Here is a 19,137-nt window from a genome sequence, read left to right on the forward strand (position 1 = left end):
GTGCGGGGCCTAACGGGGAACATGCATCCTGTCTTCAACTACAGCACGGTGACAGTTTCCACTTGTTAAGTAGCTTCTATTTGCTGAGCATTTTAGAAATATCATCTCATTTCAACTATTACATTTCTTTCACCCCTTACATTTCTGAAGCTTGCTATTCCCTAAAAAGGGGGCTGGTAAAGATCAGCTGATGCGCTCTTTGAAACACAAGTGGCAGGTGCTAGCACCACGTCTGACACCTGAGATCCTATGCTTCTCTTGCTTCTCATTTGAATCACTGTAAAGACATAAATCTTTGGCCCTGGCCAGTTGGCTCAGTGGTAGAGCGTCAGCCTGGCATGCACAAGTCCCGGGTTCGATTCCCGGCCAGGGCACACAGGAGAAGCGCCCATCTGCTTCTCCACCCCTCCCCCTCTCCTTCCTCTCTGTCTCTCTCTTCCCCTCCCGCAGCCAAGGCTCCATTGGAGCAAAGATGGCCTGGGCACTGGGGATGGCTCCGTGGCCTCTGCCTCAGGCACTAGAATGGCTCTGGTCGCGACAGAGCAACGCCCCAGATGGGCAGAGCATCGCCCCCTGGTGGGTGTGCTGGGTGGATCCCGGTCGGGTGCATGCGGGTGTCTGTCTGACTGTCTCCATTTCCAGCTTCAGAAAAGTACAAAAATAAATAAATAAATAAATAAATAACATAAATCTTTAAAAAACAAATAGCGCCGCCTGACCAGGTGGTGGCGCAGTGGATAGAGCATCGGACTGGGATATGGAAGACCCAGGTTCAAGACCCTGAGGTCGCCAACTTGAGTGTGGGCTCATCTGGTTTGAGCAAGGCTCACCAGCTTGGACCCAAGGTCACTGGCTTGAGCAAGGGGTCACTCGGTCTACTATAGCCCCCTCCCCCAATTAGGGCACATATGAGAAATAAATCAATGAACAACTAAGGAACCGCAACGACGATTGATGTTTCTCATCTCTCTCCCTTCCTGTCTATCCCTATCTGTCCCTCTCTCTGACACTCTCTGTCTCTGCCACACACACACACACACACACACACACAGGCACCTTAGGATTGGCAGGATAATTAGATGGGCAAGATTTGAGGAATAAACTAGACAAGACATCCAGGGTTGAGCATGAAAGAGACAACGTCCTCGCACGGAACACTCCAACGTGTGGTATGCAAGTGAAGGCCACACAACAATACCAGGGTTTATGTTTTCGGCTGAAATCCTAGGCATCAAAAAAGCATAAGTAGATCATAAAGAGAGAAGATTTGTTCTTACCTGAAACAGTATCTCTCTAAAAATATTCCTAATGTAAGATCATTCTTTCCATAAAATTCCATTGTTACAATCCTAAAGGAAGAAATCATTTTTTAGTAATCTTAGTAATGTAACCCAAGACTTACCACACAGCAAAGACATTTCATGAGACTACAAACTGATTATCTGTTAGATGTGCTTATAACGTAACACTGACACCGGTAATATTCTTTGTAGTCACAGAACAGGTTTTACCCCAGCCAGCTGATAAATGAGTCTGGACTAGTCACATATGTATCTTATCCACTCCCAGTCCATTAGGGTCTTACGGAAGTAGTATTTAATCAGGATGCATAAACTATAATATTAAATGAGTAAAACTGATCTGAGTCAGAAGATATAAAAGTTTCCTTTCAGAGCCTTAAACCCTGTCAACATACAATGGGACTCCTGTCTCCTGCTCTCTAGCCCACACCTTACTGAGTGTGGAGAACAGCAGCTCCAATTCTTCCAAGACAGCTAATTCCTAGCTTTACATCTAACTTATAAATGCCCACAAATAACACAGTTTAGCTGGACCCCTGTTGAAACCCACATCTTAATCAAGCTTTGACCTAAGGAGTCCATAGACTCCCAGAGGACATTCCTGTGGGCCCCCTCAGCCCGTCAGCCGGCTCTGGCTCTACTGAGACTGGAGGAATCCCTGATCTCACTGGTAGAAATAGGTGTTCTGCTGGCCAAAACTGAAATATGCGACACATTGTCAGGGAAACAGTGCTCCAAAAACAAGCAGTTACGTTCCACAGTACTTTTAAAACTAAACTATGCAATAACTAGGCTTTTGTGACTTATCATTTGAAACAAATAATTTAAACATTATAAAATGTGTTTCTATCAATCTACTTAGAATTAAGTTTTAGAAGAAAACATAGCAAAAGACTGTTTCTAAGAAAATAATGCTTAAAGGAAAATCTGCCTAAATTATACATTATTGTCAAAAGGCTTTTGTATCAACTTTCTCGCTTTTATAACAAGTTTCTCTTCCAGCCTCACGTTCCTTTCACTCTTACTTAAAAGATCATCTCATTTCCTTCTACCCATGAACAAACAGAAGTTTCATATTTAACTCATACATCAGCATGCCATGTACCGAGAAACAGAGTCTAGTAGTGGCTGCACTGTCACGTCAAGTTGCCGGGATTCTGTTTTTAGGTCAGGTGCACTAGTGCGGGGGGACACAAACCGTACCAGGGACTGACACAGGCGCTGGGCGCGTTGCTCGACTGGGTGGAGGAGCTGCTGAAGAGCACGCACAGCCGCTGGTGGTTGGCGGGGTTCAGGCAGTCCACCTGGAAGAGAAGGGAAGGGCGCGCGGAGGTCACAGCACACTCCACACCCGGTGCACGCGCATGCGCTGAGACCCGCCACACCTCATTCGATTCTTAAAGCCTCCTATCTATCTGTAGGGGTTGCGCCGAGAATTTACAACTGTCAGTAACTATAGGAAGAAGAGTAGTTTGTTTTTGCAATAAAACAATCCAAAAAGTTTAAGTGAAACTTAAAAACACAACAGCTGTCTAAATAGCTTGTTTTCTTCAATACCATTTAGTTTTACAAAACTGCATTACAAAAATAGGTAGTTAATTATGAAACAGCATGAACTAATGTCTAAATATAACATCAATTTGAGACATAAAGCTCCTCCTCCTTTGAGGCCATCTGACCCCACCGCTCCCAAATTGACAAATTTGACTGTATGGTCAAAAACCATGCCTTCTTGTTGCTAGCTCACACACATATGCACACAGAAAAACCCACGTCAGTACACACAGGTGATTGCTTTTATAAAAATGGGATGCTGCCACATGTATCAAAACACAACTTGCCTTTTAACACTTGAATATACCACAAGCTCTATCTGGGTCATTAAATAAGACCCAATTCATAGTTTTTACAGAAAACAATTAGAAATAATGCTTCAGTAAACATCCTTGTACATATATTCTTATAAATCGTAAGCATCCTTATAAAAAATGCTTATTCATATAGGAATCAGTTATAAAAGACAGGAATCCTGAATCCAAGGTGTACATATGCTCACATGAATAAAAATCTATCATTTTTTATATATTAGTATAAATGTACATAAACAGGAATTAACATTAAGTTTATTGTATTTTTTCCCATACCTCATGAACCATGGCTCTTAGCACTTTCCTTTTGGCCAATACCATTAGTATTTGGCACTTCCCTGAACACCAGCGAGATTGGACATCTTTTTATTTGCTTTATTAAACAAATGCCTTTCCCCAGCTAGAGATGGATTTGTTCATTAGTTTTATTGCCACTGTTAACAATAATGTGCTCATGAATGAATCTTCCTTAATTTGCCCTCAATTTTTGTTTAAAAGATAAAGATAAAAGGCACTATTATAATTAAATAACAATGCAATGTTTTATGTTTAAAAATAAATAAATCTATCATAAAAAACAAAACCCCTTCATTTCCTACAATAAACCCATTGCCACTCTCCCCCTCACTCCCGATAAAACAATCAAGGACACGCCAACCCACGCCCAGGTCATCCTGCCAGGAACGTGAAGCAGGTCCACACTTCCCCTCCCTCAGAGCTCTGGGAAGTTTACCGTACGCTCAGCTTGAAACCCTCAAAATAGTTGTATTACATTATATTCCTACTTCATACATTTTAAAGCAACACATAAGTCAATAGACCTAAGACCAAAAAAAAAAAAAGCATAAAGGAAATATTTAATAAATCTGTGGGCAATTTGCTATATTTGATTTTTGTACCCTGACAAGAGTTTTTATTACATTCTAAATTGACACAAGCATGAACCTAGGTGGGCTTGCTCACCTTTGCTGACCACATTGCATCGCCTGGAATCAAGCCCTTCTCTTCGTCGCTCTCAGTCTTGCTTCCTGACTTGCCACTTGGAGGACCTGATGCATCCTTTGAGTAAGCAAAAGGGTCTGAATTTTTCTGAATTCGTCCTCCTCTGGCCCGATAGTCGGCCAGCATTCTACCCAAGCTCTGGCTGTCACCTAGGTGCTCGGCGATTCTCGTGCTCACTAGCTCGTGTGAGGGCAAGACCTGAATAGATCTGGCCTGAACACTTCCATTCATGCCCTGAAGGCCGGAGAGGTCCCTGAGCAGCTGTTTTTTCCGCCTGCTCTCCATTTCTTTGAACTCTTTATTGAGAAGAGGAGACCAGTAAACCTGCTCTGCAAAATAATCCCGGGTAGAGCACCTCATCCCCTTTTCGGTTAAAAGGAAGGGCTCCCGGAATGTGATTACTGGGGAGATGCAGAGGATGACATCTTTCAATTCTTGTTTAAAGACCACAGAGTAAGTCTTTCGTTTATCTTCAGAAGAGGTAACTTCCTCGGTCACATAGAGTCCAGTGTCGTCCTGTAGAGGGTCCCTGAAGGCTCTCATCTGGCTTCTGGCATCCTGTAGCTCATCTGTTTGCTGCAAAGCCTCAGGCTGCTCGCTGCCCAGGGCCCCCGGAGGGTCGTCCACATGGAGCGGCAGCAGGGCTTCAGGCACTGACGGAAAGAGAGCACAGGGGATGCCTGCTGGGCAGGCGGCCGGGGCAGGGGCATGCTCTTGATGCTTCCCAGGGGCAAGCTCCTGTGGCATACTTCTATTTTCCTGGTCCCCCTTCTCAAACACAAGCCTGGGCTCTAGCAAACTGCTGTCATCAGAGGGCAGAAACTCCGCAGGAAAGTCAGGCTCCCGGGGGTGGGGACTTCCACTGAATGGCTCTGGTGTGGCCCCTTCATCCTCCTGCCCCTCGATCAGAGAATGAAAGGAAGGGTTTTGTGTCAATGTAGGAGGCATAGCGAATTCATCCATGAGGAAGGAGATCTCAAGTTGAGAATGATATGCTACACAGATCATAAATATTAGGATCTCCTTAACTCGAGCCAACTCATAATCAGAGCCTCCTCTAAGCTTGATTGTACAGCCCAGGTGCTGTGGACAGCCTTCAAAAAACATCAGTGTCTTGGTTTGTTCTACAAATAAACAAACAGAAAGTTAAGAACAGGTAGTAATCCTGAAGTCCAGACAAAATGAATTCACTAAGTTAATATCCACAAGTAAAAAGATCATGCTGCCTCTCCTCATTTAACCACTGCTCAGAGATAGTGCCTACTAAGTAAACACTGTACTACTGACTAGGCTACTAATACCCTCCGGCCCCTATCTCAGGAGAATCCACGCTCAAGATTACTCACCATTAGGCAACTGAAACATCTGCATATAAAATTTGTGACAGGTGCCCAGGTGGGGTTTTGTAAGCAGCTGGTCCATCGACATCACTAAATCACCTTGGGTCATCCGACTGATTCGTTCTAAAACTTGCTAGAACGCAGAAAAGCATTATATTATAAAATTAGAGAAGAATAAAACTCTTAGTAAATTTAATCTAGGAAAGTAACAGGAAATTTTTTAAATGACCTTCAGAATGAATTTCCTTAATTTAAATAATTATATGACTTTTTCTGATTCTAGATTAGCCTACATACAGTTGCTTAAAAATCACAATATGCCCTCTAAAATAAACCATACCGATCCTAGTCACGTTATCAAAAGGCATTTAAGCATCACGCAGTGGCACAGGAGACTGCTGGGGGGTTGGGGAGAACTTCTGAAGAGAGTAACTTGTCCAGGGAGAGAACATTTTTTGCTTGTATAATTCCCCAAACAGTAGGAGGGCTCAATGCATACTACTTAACTAACGTCTGTTACATCTTTGGTCTTGCAGAGCCCTATAACGAGTGTTACATAATCAGTCATTTCTTCCAGCCTGAGATCCTCCAGTCAGAAACTGTGAACCATGCCCCCGTCCTACCATCCACACATATGATGCAGCAAAGAAACATAATCAATGGCCGCTGCATGCCTACTACACATGCACATAAACTTTTTAAACTGATTTTAGAGGCCCTGGTCGGTTGGCTCAGCGGTAGAGCGTCGGCTGGCATGCGGGGGACCTGGGTTCGATTCCCAGCCAGGGCACATAGGAGAAGCGCCCATTTGCTTCTCCACTCCCCACCCCCTCCTTCCTCTCTGTCTCTCTCTTCCCCTCCCGCAGCCAAGGCTCCATTGGAGCAAAGATGGCCCGGGCGCTGTGGATGGCTCCTTGGCCTCTGCCCCAGGTGCTAGAGTGGCTCTGGTTGCGGCAGAGCGACGCCCCGGAGGGGCAGAGCATCGCCCCCTGGTGGGCAGAGAGTCGCCCCTGGTGGGCGTGCCGGGTGGATCCCGGTCGGGCGCATGTGGGAGTCTGTCTGACTGTCTCACCCCGTTTCCAGCTTCAGAAAAATGTACAAAAAAAAAAAAAATAAAAAAAAAATTAAACTGATTTTAGAGAGAGCAAGAGAGAGAGGGAAGGAGGGAGAGGAACATCTGTTAGTTGTTCCATCCATTTATGTACTCATTGATTGAATCTTGCATGTGCCCTGACCAGGGATCAAACCTGCAATTTTGGAGACTCAGGATGAGGCTCTAACCAACTGAGCTACCCTGCCAGGCAACATGCATATAAACTTAAAAGCAGTGATATAAAATGATAGAAAAATAAGAAAACTCACTGATTTTACATTAATGACCAAGGTAATGCCATGTTCCAGTAACATGTCCTGGGCAATCCGGGACACTGTTTTCTCTACCAGAACCAAGGTGGGTCGAACATCAACTATTCGCTGAACATAATTCTTCAAGAATTCCCTTTCCTAAAGAATATAATCAGAAATATTATATCTGGTACAGTTTAAGATCTAGACATTAAAATATCAGCACAGTTTACCTATTAATATCAATCTCAGTTTAAGTTTTCTTTGTCCATAAATAAGTCTATAAGCAAATCAATTCAGACACAACAGAGATTATTCATCTTTCCCGACTGTTGATTATGTTAAAATGAGTTTCAGGAAAAATCCCATGCTCCAATTCACTAATTTTACTTTGAAGGATTTTTAATTCTTAATAACCTGTCCTATAAAAACCATGAATCCAATTAGCTAGTTCTCAGGGGTTAAAAAAGGAACAAAAAACCCCTAATCTCACAACCCCTAAAATGAAAGCATCTAAGTGTTTTTAATATAGTTAAGGATTCCCCCTTTTGCATTCGGAAACTAACCAGAGCATCTACTCTTCTGAGCATCAGCAAAAGTAATTCTTTAACAGATGCTATCTCAGCTACTTCCTAATTTCAGTCTTCCAACAGACCATAATCTACCTAGAACAGTTATAATTAAAAATTAAAACAATTTTTAATACAGTTATATGACAAAGGCTTATTTTCAAAGTAAATAAATAGTATAAATAACAAGCCGAGTTAAAACAATATAATTAATTGTTTCATAAAATTCTGGGCTCAGACAGACAACCACTGAACTGAACGTGCGAGCCCGTCTGTGCCTGCTGCCCCATCTGCCCGAGCGCTCTCTGAGCAGGACCGTGTTCCTGGTCAGTGCCGCCAGGAACGGATGAGCCTGGTCCCTGTAAGGAAACTGCGAGCCCGTCTGTGCCTGCTGCCCCATCTGCCCGAGCGAGGCAGCGCTCTCTGAGCAGGACCGTGTTCCTGGTCAGTGCCGCCAGGAACGGATGAGCCTGGTCCCTGTAAGGAAACTGCGAGCCCGTCTGTCCCTGCTGCCCCATCTGCCCGAGCGAGGCAGCGCTCTCTGAGCAGGACCGTGTTCCTGGCCAGTGCCGCCAGGAACGGATGAGCCTGGTCCCTGTAAGGAAACTGCGAGCCCGTCTGTGCCTGCTGCCCCATCTGCCCGAGCGAGGCAGCGCTCTCTGAGCAGGACCGTGTTCCTGGCCAGTGCCACCAGGAACGGATGAGCCTGGTCCCTGTAAGGAAACTGCGAGCCCGTCTGTCCCTGCTGCCCCATCTGCCCGAGCGAGGCAGCGCTCTCTGAGCAGGACCGTGTTCCTGGTCAGTGCCGCCAGGAACGGATGAGCCTGGTCCCTGGAATGAAACTGCGCTGTTACAGAATACATTTCTTCCCGCCTTTCACTGTTTCACTGATAGAAACTGTATGTTTTATAATTCTACCATTCTTCACCAAACTGGAATTGAGTTTATTTGTACAGCTCCAATAAAGTATAACTAGGATAAGCTGACTTTATTTAAGTTTCTAGCTTCTGATACAGGAATGGCAAATACATTTCCCCTCACTTTCAACTCCAATCAACTATTACAATTGTACATTAGACACCCTGGTACAAAAGGCGGCCTGGGCCAGACTCCACAAGTAGAGTATCAGGAGGTAGGTCATGGGCACTGACCAACAGCCCCGGCAGGGCCGGCCTGGGGAAGCCAGGAGAGAGACAGAGGCTAACTCCCCCTCGCCCTTGGTTTCCCATTCTCCTCTTTCTATCCACTGTCCAGCTTCTCTGATTATTTGGTTATTCCACAAAGAAGAAGAAGAAAGAAGAAAGAAGAAAGAAGAAAGAAGAAAGAAGAAGAAGAAGAAAGAAGAAAGAAGAAGAAAGAAGAAGGAGGAGGAGGAGGAGGAGGAGGAGGAAGGGGAGGAGGAAGAGGAGGAGGAGGAGGAGGAGGAGGAGGAGGGAGGAGGAGGGAGAAGGAGGAGGGAGGAGGAGGAGGAGGAGGAGGAGGAGGAGGAGGAGGAGAAAAAGAAGGAAAGAAAGAAGAGGGAAGAAAAATCTCAAATCAGCTGATATTTTCTATCAATTCAAACTAAAAACTTTAGTGGGGCAAGAGTTAAAGAAAGGCATTATAAACTATGTTTCAAAGCACTGATGAATAAGATGCTGTAGCTTATATGAGTCAAACCATGTTTTTTAAGAACATATTTACTCAGAGCATACTTCTCTAACATGAAAACTTCAGTCTGTTCCCTGACTGCAAGAATGAAGTTAAAATGAAGTAGATAAATTTAAGTGTAAGCATTTTGCAAATAAATCTGTGAATTTCAATTACATAGTTCATCACTTTCAAGACAATTTTACACTTTTTAACATCTCTGCGATCAGAATGTGTCTTTATGATAAATGCAGCTGTGATCTAGTTCTACAAAGTCTTCTGCTGACACCTTTCGTGAGGTCAAGGGAGCCGGCACCACAGTACCCCAGATTCTGTGAGTGGTAACTGTGTTTCCCCTTATTCCTTATTTCAGTTCTCTACTGAAAAGTCACAGTAAACCAGAGCTAGAAGGGATGGTATAAATTAGTCAAAAATTCTCCTGTTTACTGATACAGAGCTGAATTCCAAGGAGGAAATGGCCCCAGGTAACAGAGTTCATTGAATAACAGAACAGTTTCATAAACCCTAGTGTCTTTAACCACAACTCAGTTTCTTCTGCTGGTGTCTATGGATTCAGCACAAAAGTGATTGTTCCTTCCACTCACGGGAAAATGGGCTTATCTCCTATAATTTTCAAATAACGCTTTCCCTAAATATTTCCGGAAGTGAATATTAGCATTTCTGCTACAATTAGATATGTACATTCCCAAAAGCCTCCCATTTTGAACACGCGCAAATTAAAATTAATATCATTTATGGGATAAAAGGGTTTGGAGCAGAAAACTTCTAAAACCTGTGCAACTTCATATGCAGAGCACTACCAAAACTGATAACTGGCACCCTGAGCAGGAACTGGGACAGCCCGGGCAGGCAGCTCAGCACCGCTGGAGGCCGCCTCCAAGGGAATCTAAAATGCACAAAAGCAGCTGCAGTGGTCGCCCTGGAAATGGAGCTCTGAGCAGCAGACAGTAAGTCGCCCGGGGCCAGGGCTGCACTCTCCAGGGAGCCAGCGCTTGGAGCAGCAGCTCTGTCACTTCCTAGAACAAGCCGAAAGGGTTTCTGCCCGTGAAGCCACAGAGCTGCGGGTTACCATCCCACCGCACCCATTCTGGGCCCCCTTCCTCATGACACAACTTCTACTGGGCACTATTCCCATTTACCAACTGAGTATAAAACTAACAGATGTTCTAGAAACGTGTATGAATAGAAAAGACTGCCTGAAAACCAGGTATTACCATTGGAAACCTAGTAAGTTAGAGAAATCCTTAAAGCAAATCAATGACCCAAGTGAGAAGAGAAACCAGGAACTGGGTTTTCAATTTTTTTTCGTATATTCCCCAAAAGTCATGTGGTTCCCTTTAACACTTTGAACTCTAAAAATAAGAAGAGACAGAAGTTCTCATAACCTTCTGAAGTATAATATATGAAAATGTCTTTTATAATAAAAGTTTTAAATAAAACAAAAGCAATTAAATTTCTTTGTCAAATTTCATCAGCTGAAATGAATTATAAGAGTTTGCAAGCATTATTGTGCATAAATATCCTTCTATTTTACATTATTGTTTCAGTTAAAAGTTCTTACCTGTAGCACAATAGGATCAATGCATGTAAATTTGGTTTCTTCTCTGTAGAGATACTCAATGGAACATTTCAACAGAAGAATTTTGGGATTTTTAATACAAGAATTCATCTATAAAACAACAAGCAGTCTGTTAAAGCTTTTAAAGTTTGCAGTTTACAGACCTTTAGTCATAACTTTAAATTTATACTGTCCATAATTCCTCTTAAATCAATTACCATATTTCCCCATGTATAAGACACACATTTTTTTCCAAAAAGTTGGGGTCTAAAAACTGGGTGCGTCTTATACAGTGGTTGTAGAAGGGTGGCATTTCAAATGCCATAGAGGGAACCGAGGACGAGGCAATATATGAAGACAGTGATTCATCATCAGACACAGATGAGGACAAACTAATGGATGGGAGTTTTGACAGTGATGAGGAGTTGTATGAATTTTATGATGAATAAAACGAGTTCAATAACTTTAGGTAATACATTTTTTTCAAATTTCGGGACCCCAAATTAAGGTGCATCTTATACACGGGGAAATACGGTATCTCATATACTCATATTATAATACTCTCATTTAGTTCTTTTGTGGTATTCTCTTACAGTTTTTCAAAGCAAATAAGTTAGTTCAAAGCAATACATGATTCTTCCATAACTGACTTGTTTCACTAATGCTATTTTAATCTAGTCCTCTGTAATCTTAACTATTTTTTAATTTCTAATACTGCAATGAATTATCAAGTCCTGGGTAGGAGGAAGGGGGCTTAAAGACCATCATTTAACATTTAAAAACTCAAGAAGTATGGAGGAGGGAGAAATGAATTAAAATGCCTGCTGAGCCTGACTGGTGGTGGCGCAGTAGATATAGCATTGACTTGGGATGCTAAGGTCCTAGGTTTAAAACCCCAAGGTCGCCAACTTGAGGGTGGGCTAATTTAGCTTGAGTTCAGGGTCGCCGGCTTAAGCACAGATCACTGAAATGATCCCAAGGTCATTTGAGCAAGGGGTCACTAGTTCGCCTGGAGCCCCTGGTAAAGGCACATAGGAGAAGCAAATCAAACAACAACTAAAGTGCAGCAACTATGAGTTAATGCTTCTCATCTCTCTTCCTGTTTCTCTACCTCCCTTCCTCCCTGTGTGCCTCCCTCTCACTAAAAAAAAAAAAAAAAAAAAAGGCCTGATAGATTGATAGATATATTTCTAATACAATAAATTTCCAAGCAAGCCAACTGAGTAACAAAAAGACTTTAAAAAAACAAACCTGAAAGCCTCCCCTGAAGCAGAGATTCAAACAATATACCCTAGGAATGTAACTGAAGACAGGCAAACCAGCCTACATGCTTCCATGGAAGTTTTAGGCCAACCAAGTTTGTAGACTATAAACTGACAAATGGTCCTGCAAACACTGACTCACCAAGTAGGGAACTACAGTCAGGGCTCTTTTAGCAACTACAAAGTAAAGAAAGACTATTTCTAAATATGGTCAGTGGGGCAAGACAGTCATTCATGCATGTTTCTACCACACCCACATGCCATTTTCAATTCCGGAGAAGAGCATAACAAATTTGCTTCTAAGTTCAACAAAGATCATTTGATCTGGCTTAAGTACTATTTTAATGAGTAATGTACTATCTTAGTAAGACTCTATGTAGAAATACTGGCTTTGGATCACTACTAAAAAATAACATCAAATCTAGACATACTTTTATTTATCTACTGTCACTAACAATGCTTAGGAGGCTTAGTGACTTATAAAAAATAAATTATTAGTTTCTGCTTTAAAATGTTAAAATAGGACTGTTGTTCATCCACCTAGTCCCTCAGGCTAGAAATCTGCCTGAGCTCTCACTGTAAGCAGTATCCCTAGAGCTCAGGGTATCTATCTCTATTTTCAGTAAGTTTCCATAGTGATTCTGAAGCACAGCATGGTTTAAGAACACTATCATAGATCCATGGCTTCCAAGATGTGAAGACCAACAAACGATGCTGAAAATACCTGGAGTGCCTCCCATAAAAGAAGCGCCCCCTCTCTCATTCCCCCCTACTCCCACATAGCTAATCCTACTCAGAGTTTCTCGGGGTGGGGCTTAGGAATCTATATTTAAAAAAAATTTTTTTTTTAAGTGAGAAGAAAGGAAATAGAGAGACAGACTTCCTCATGCGCCTCAACGAGGGTCCACCCAGCAACCCCCATCTGGGGTAGATGCTCAATCAACCAAGCTATCCTCAGAGCTCAGGGCCAATGCTTGGACCAACCGAGCTATCCACAGTGCCCAAGGCCCACACTCAAACCAACAGAGCCATTGGCTGCAGGAGGGGAAGAGGGAGAGAAGGGGCAGAAAGTGGAGAAGAAGCAGATGGTCACTTCTCATGTACCCCTGACCACGAATCAAACCCAGGACGTCCACACATCAGACCAAAGCTCTATCCACTGAGCCAACTGGCCAGGGCAAGGAATTACACATTTTAAACGAGTCCACCCATGATCTTGATGTACACTACACTTTGAGAATCAGTGACCTTCAGAATAAAGTTTAAGACACTTAATGGGTACAAAGTCCTTAGCCTGCTTCTTCTAGCATCCTCTCCTTTCCCACCTTGCATCTTAGGATCTCTGAGTTTCCTTAATACACTGAGTGATGTCACCTGACTCCTTTGTGCTAGTGCTAGAAAGTGGCCTTGGACCTGAGCCTGAAGGCAGAGATAGAAGGTGAGAGAGATAACAGAACATCAGTGACAGTTCTGCAGCCCAGCCAGTTTCTGTTTTACAAGAGAAAACAGTTTTAAAACGCTAGGCCTCCGAAGGACTCCGGTTCTACAGAGAAACCCTGTCTCAGAGGTGAGTCAGGGACAGGGGAGAAATGACACCAGTACCCTATCATTGTGTTGCTCTGGACGCCTGAACCTCCCTTCTCCTTCCTTCTTTCTTCTGATGAATGCCATTTCCGAATCCCAATCATTTTCGGCTCTGGGAGACTCCCTGAACCTCCAAAACTTCGCCCCCAAGGAAGACCTGCTGAGTTGCTCCTCAAAGCCCATTCTCTTTTTCTTCCATGATTAGGGTGCTGCAATTTATTAGTGTGGCACGAAGTCAGAGTTGCCTGAACAGTTCACTGTTGAACAGAATCACATTACCTTTTTATGTGCAATGTTCTTGGTACAAACAAATCCATTGACAACCACAGAATCAAACTTCTTTCCACCTGGGATCTAATGAAATAAGAAAACAGTAAAATTCAATGATATTTCCTTAGACTCCAGTCAGATAGATGCTATTATTAATTTCCATTTTTTATTTTATCTATTATGTAATAAAATCAGAACAAAAAGTTTCAGGATATAGCTCTTCCTTTCAACCAAAAAGTTTTTAGTATATGGGCTGCCACAGTGAGCACTCTTTCAACCAAAAAGTAATGGCATGTAGCACAGCTGTCTCTTTTCACACACCCCCACTCTCTAAAGCAGCAGCTGGTACTCTCCCCATGTGACTGAACACACTGGTGCATTCCGGCCATTAAAACCACTATTAAGTTCAATATCATTGGTAATAAACACACTAGGACTCCATTACTATCTGCATAAAATAATTACTCACTGCTATTCCCCAGAACAGTGACAGTAATCTGAGAACAGGCCTTCTCATAGATGACACATCAAGGAGAGGAAACAAGAAAGGAAGAAACTATATTTGTTTGGGCTCCCAACTCATCCTACACCCACCTCCCTCACCCATCCATTCACCTCTCACTTCTTGAGTAGCTTCCATGACCCTTGAGTGCATTGCCAACAGAGTAGAGAGAAAACGTCCCCTCACGGCAATGACCCTCTTATTGATTGATTGATTGACTGATTGATTTGGTTTCATGAGTGCATTTTATTATCTGCTGTTAGCAATCAGATACCAAAAACTGAAGCTTCTGTAAACACAAGGAAGATTAAAGTAGGGAATGCTCACCAACTACTTGTGATGCTTTTTTCAGTCAACTCAGATTAACTACTTTGTTTTGTATTGCTTGTTTTACTTTGTTGTAAAAGAAATTCTCTAAAGCACATCTGGGTTCTCAAAAGAACTTGGTGAAAGTGGCATTTAAGTACTGAAAAAAAAGCCTCAGAACATAGAAGGACTCGTAAACAGACTCTCTTTATCCAGGGAAGAGTCAGCTTTGGAAGAAGTTCTTGCTCACAACCTACTTTGATCACCTCCTCAAAAGCTCTCCATTTTGGCTCAGCTGAGAAGTCTTGTAAACTCATATTTATTTTGTCACAGCTGTGTGTGAAATATTATGTAATTATACCTTAATGACATCTAACTGCTAATAAAAAGTCATCTAGTTGATTTTGGTTTCCAAATGTGCTTTATAACCAACTCAGAAATAATATCTGATTCATGCCACAATTTGTTATATAGACATGTATGTATTACACTGCATGACAAACAAAGCAACAAATTCAAATATGGGTGTGCTAATTTCCCTTGCGTTGACTGTATGAAGTTATAAGCATTATTCTTCAATCAGAACACAACCAGTTCACTGAAGTCATAAAGCGGACTTCTCAGTAACAACCCTTTTAGAGTACCATTAGGAGACAAATTATAATCAGGCCCACTTCATTAGTTCCTAGCATTAGAAAAGCATCAGCAGCCTGACCAGGTGATGGTACAGTGGATAGAGCGCCAGCCTGGGACGCTGAGGGCACAGGTTCGAAACCCTGGGGTCTTCAGCTTAAGCACAGGCTAATCCAGCTTGAGCACGGGCTCACCAGCTTGAGTGTGGGGTTGCTAGCTTGAGAGTGAGATCATAGACATGACCCCTCTGGTCATTGTCTTGAGCCCCAAGATCACTGGTTTGAAGCCCAAGGTCGCTGGCTTAAAGCCCATGGTCACTAGCTTGAAGCCCATGGTCAAAGGTTTGAGCAAGGAGTCACTGATTCAATTGGAGCCTCCCCTCCCCGGGTCAAGGCACATATGAGAAAGCAATCAATGAATAACTAAGGTGCTGCAACTATGAATTGATGCCTTTCATCTCTCCCTTCTATCTCTATCTCTCTCACTTAACAAAAAGAGAGAGAGAGAGAGAAAAGCAAAGCATTAGCAGAGCTCACTTTTTTGATGTGGACAAATTGACGGATATCCATGTCGTCATCATGGTTCTTCACGTCAGGTCGGACTGTCTGAACGACCTGGCAGACTAGTGATACAATGATGTCCCTCCAAGATGGTGACAATGACTCGTTATGGAGCAGCTGTTGGAGTAGTGCCATCATGTGGTTATGATTAGCTGAACTACAAAAATGTTACAAAAAAGAATTTGCATAGTTAATACTGCCAGAGGCAATCATTCTGAAGCTGCAGTAAGCAGTCTACAAAGAAACAGCCTATCCATTTAGCTCACGTTTCCATTCTACCTGGGCTTAATGATTTCGCACATATTGTAAATAACATTGTGGGTATCTTCAGTTAAGACAACCTCTTTAATTTGATAAAAATTTTAACACCTAAATTACAGTGGGGCCAGACAAGCACAGTTTAGGACGCTCATTTTATAAAAAAAAATTCATTTTTTATTTTATAAAGAAAAAAAGAACCACACGTATGCCTATCAAGCGCTCAAGGGCTAAACAAAGGGCCAGTGAAAACCGCGAAGCGCGCGGCCTTACAGCAGCCTCTCCATGGCCTGCTTCTCTCCATTCTCCTCCCGCAGCAGCTCCAGGTGGTTGTGGTGCCAGCCCAGGGGCGTAAAGGGCAGCTCCTGGGGTTTCTCCTCCACTCGGCGGTTAAACAAGGATTCTACGGGAAGTGCAAAACAAGGAATTATACTTCATCGTCCTGCTGTATACCATCAACTTCGACATTTAGAAAAGGCTATATCCTCATCTATTTCCTTTATTCGTCTCCCTGACCCCACAAACAAAAGTTAGTTCTTTATCCCCTTCTGCCTACTGCCCTTCACAATTTCACAGGGCAAGCAGCATCCTCAACCGGCTGAGATCTGCCTGTGTGTGGGCTTTCTGACAAGTTTGACAGTCAATGATATGCACATCAAAACTTAATATTATATTCATGCTTTAGGAAAGCAAAAATTGTTTATGCCTTACAAAAATACAATTCAAATCCTTTTTAAAAGCTTTTTAAAGTACTTTTTGGATCAGAGACCTTCTCGCAAACCAAGTCCAAGATTATATTCTTAATTCTTAACATTCTCCAAGTTACTACACATTAACAAACTATAGAAATGATCCCTGAAAGTATAGTCTTAGTTACTACACATTAAAAGCTGTGTCCTGATGATACTAAAATAATGAAATATATTTTCAGTACCTACTCTGCGTCTATCAATGTGCTAGGTCTATATCCTCATGCACAAAAGAGACAACATTGCAGGTAGAGCTGTTGATAACATTACCTTTAATGAAGGCGTCACTTATTGAGAGCTGCTGTCCTCCACCGTCAGAAATCAGATACTCTGCATACCAAGAGAGAGGAGAGAAAAGGAAGAAAAGGGAGTCGTATGACTATAACACACCAGCACAATTACACAGAGAACACACCCACACGCAAAGTGTTACTCACACTAAACCCTTCACTGCCCAGCCAATTCAAGAAAGCTTTAGGCTAAAATGTGTCTCAAAACTTCTTTCATACACTTCAAACTAAACCAACTAGACCTGAATAAATAACTCAGCAGAACCTTGAAACAGTCATGTTAGATAGAACCTTTAATAGATTTTTCCCTTAGAAAAACTGAACTGGTTAATGAAAATTGAGATCTTCAGTAATTTGCATTATAACCCTACAAAGTTATATAAGTTTTCTCACATATAACTGCATTGCTTAAAAAAGAATGACTTTGTCTAAATACAAGGTAGTTCACCTAATAAAAGATAGAGAAGCCACCTCATTAAACAATATTTGGTCATTTTTTTATTTCACAATATAAGCTATAAGATAAATTAATACAGAAGTAATAACATTAGCAGGAAATATATAACTCATCAGGATTTTTATTAGTTTTTTTAAATTAGTTTTAGTTTTACAAAAATTCTAACCAAACACTGCCAAATGGTTGCAATAACTGCTGAACACGCTATGCATCTGCTCTTTTAGAATTTTTAGATTAAATATTTTTCTTACAAGTGAAACATATTCTTTACTTCCCCATGAACTTTTTTCTGTATCTGTGGCCAGGCATAGCTCAAGTGGGGTTCCTTCTACCATGCAAATTAAACACCAATCCATTTTAAGTCCTTTAAGGCAAGTTATTTTAAACCTTTTTCATTTCAAAGCACACATAAACTAACTACTAAAATTCTGTGGCACACCAAAAATATATTTTTTGTCAGTATGACAAAAAAGTTGGTATAATTTTGATTCATTCACACTGGATGGCTATAGTTATGTTGGCTGTTGTCATTTTTTTATTTGACAATCTAAAGCAGGGGTCGGGAACTTATGGCTCGCGAGCCAGATGTGGTTCTTTTGATGGCTGCATCTGGCTCGCAGACAAATCTTTAATAAAAAAAAAATGTTAAAAATATAAACCATTCTCATGTATTACAATCCATTCATTTTCTACCGCTCATGTTCATGGTTGCAGGTGGCTGGAGCCAATCACAGCTGTCCTCCGGGACAACACCAAATTTTTATTGGATAATGCATAATGCACACGGGTCATTGTATGGCTCTCACGGAATTACATTTTAAAATATGTGGCGTTCATGGCTCTCTCAGCCAAAAAGGTTCCCGACCCCTGATCTAAAGGAAAAGAGATCAGTGCCCCTGACTAGTCAAGTATTGCATACTTTAAAAAATTCTTGTAACACACTGGTTGAAAATCACTGCTTTAAGGTATAGATTCTTCACAAAATTATTTCCTAGTAGATTTCATTTATAAATAAATGGACTTTGAGAGTCAATGTGTATAAGCCAACATGATCATCCTTCAAACAAGAAAGCAGAGGAAAAAAAATTTATTTAGAAAACTCAAGTGTGCCATGCTAAATACAATAAAATGAAGTATGTAGATGAGTAAAAATAGATGTTACCGTTTATATTCCTGCACTTCCCTCACAGAAGTGAATAATACCAGCCCCTGTTCATTCAGTAACATACTGGCTTTTAAGAGTTTTACTCTTTAGCCCGGGCTGGATAGCTCAGTTGGTTAGAGTATCATCCTGATACACCAAGGTTACAGGTTCAATCCCCAGTCAGAGCACATACAAGAATCAACCAATGAATGCATAAATAAGTGGAATAATAAATCAATGTTTCTCTCTCTCCCTTCCTTTCTAAAAGTTAAAAAAAGCCTTATTCTTAATAATAAAGATATATATATATGTTCCAGAACTGATGACATTTCCCCATTTTATTATGAAAAAATTTTCAAACATACAGAAAATCCTGTATTTGCTCTTTCTAGATTCAGTCATTGTTAACTTACCAAAATCTGATTTCTCTCTACATATATGTATGCTCTTTTTCCCCAGTCCTTTGAAGTTACACATATCATATGCTTTA

At 41.7% G+C, this 19,137-nt stretch overlaps 1 protein-coding gene across 5 annotated transcripts in view; it reads right to left on the minus strand.

Moving 5' to 3' along the window:
- Nucleotides 1-19,137, minus strand: part of PIKFYVE (phosphoinositide kinase, FYVE-type zinc finger containing) — an 87,855-nt gene that overhangs the window by 35,466 nt on the left and 33,252 nt on the right. For all 5 annotated transcript variants that reach the window (XM_066278653.1, XM_066278655.1, XM_066278652.1 and 2 more), the window contains 10 exons: nucleotides 17,027-17,086; nucleotides 16,281-16,410; nucleotides 15,726-15,906; nucleotides 13,758-13,832; nucleotides 10,636-10,743; nucleotides 6,874-7,014; nucleotides 5,518-5,644; nucleotides 4,133-5,295; nucleotides 2,505-2,605; nucleotides 1,278-1,349 (listed from right to left, as the gene is read on the minus strand). In XM_066278653.1, the coding sequence (XP_066134750.1) occupies nucleotides 1,278-1,349; nucleotides 2,505-2,605; nucleotides 4,133-5,295; nucleotides 5,518-5,644; nucleotides 6,874-7,014; nucleotides 10,636-10,743; nucleotides 13,758-13,832; nucleotides 15,726-15,906; nucleotides 16,281-16,410; nucleotides 17,027-17,086 (2,158 nt within the window). The remainder of the gene's footprint in view (nucleotides 1-1,277; nucleotides 1,350-2,504; nucleotides 2,606-4,132; nucleotides 5,296-5,517; nucleotides 5,645-6,873; nucleotides 7,015-10,635; nucleotides 10,744-13,757; nucleotides 13,833-15,725; nucleotides 15,907-16,280; nucleotides 16,411-17,026; nucleotides 17,087-19,137) is intronic.

This window comes from Saccopteryx bilineata, chromosome 5 (genome assembly GCF_036850765.1).
Source record: "Saccopteryx bilineata isolate mSacBil1 chromosome 5, mSacBil1_pri_phased_curated, whole genome shotgun sequence".
Lineage (NCBI taxonomy): Eukaryota > Metazoa > Chordata > Mammalia > Chiroptera > Emballonuridae > Saccopteryx > Saccopteryx bilineata.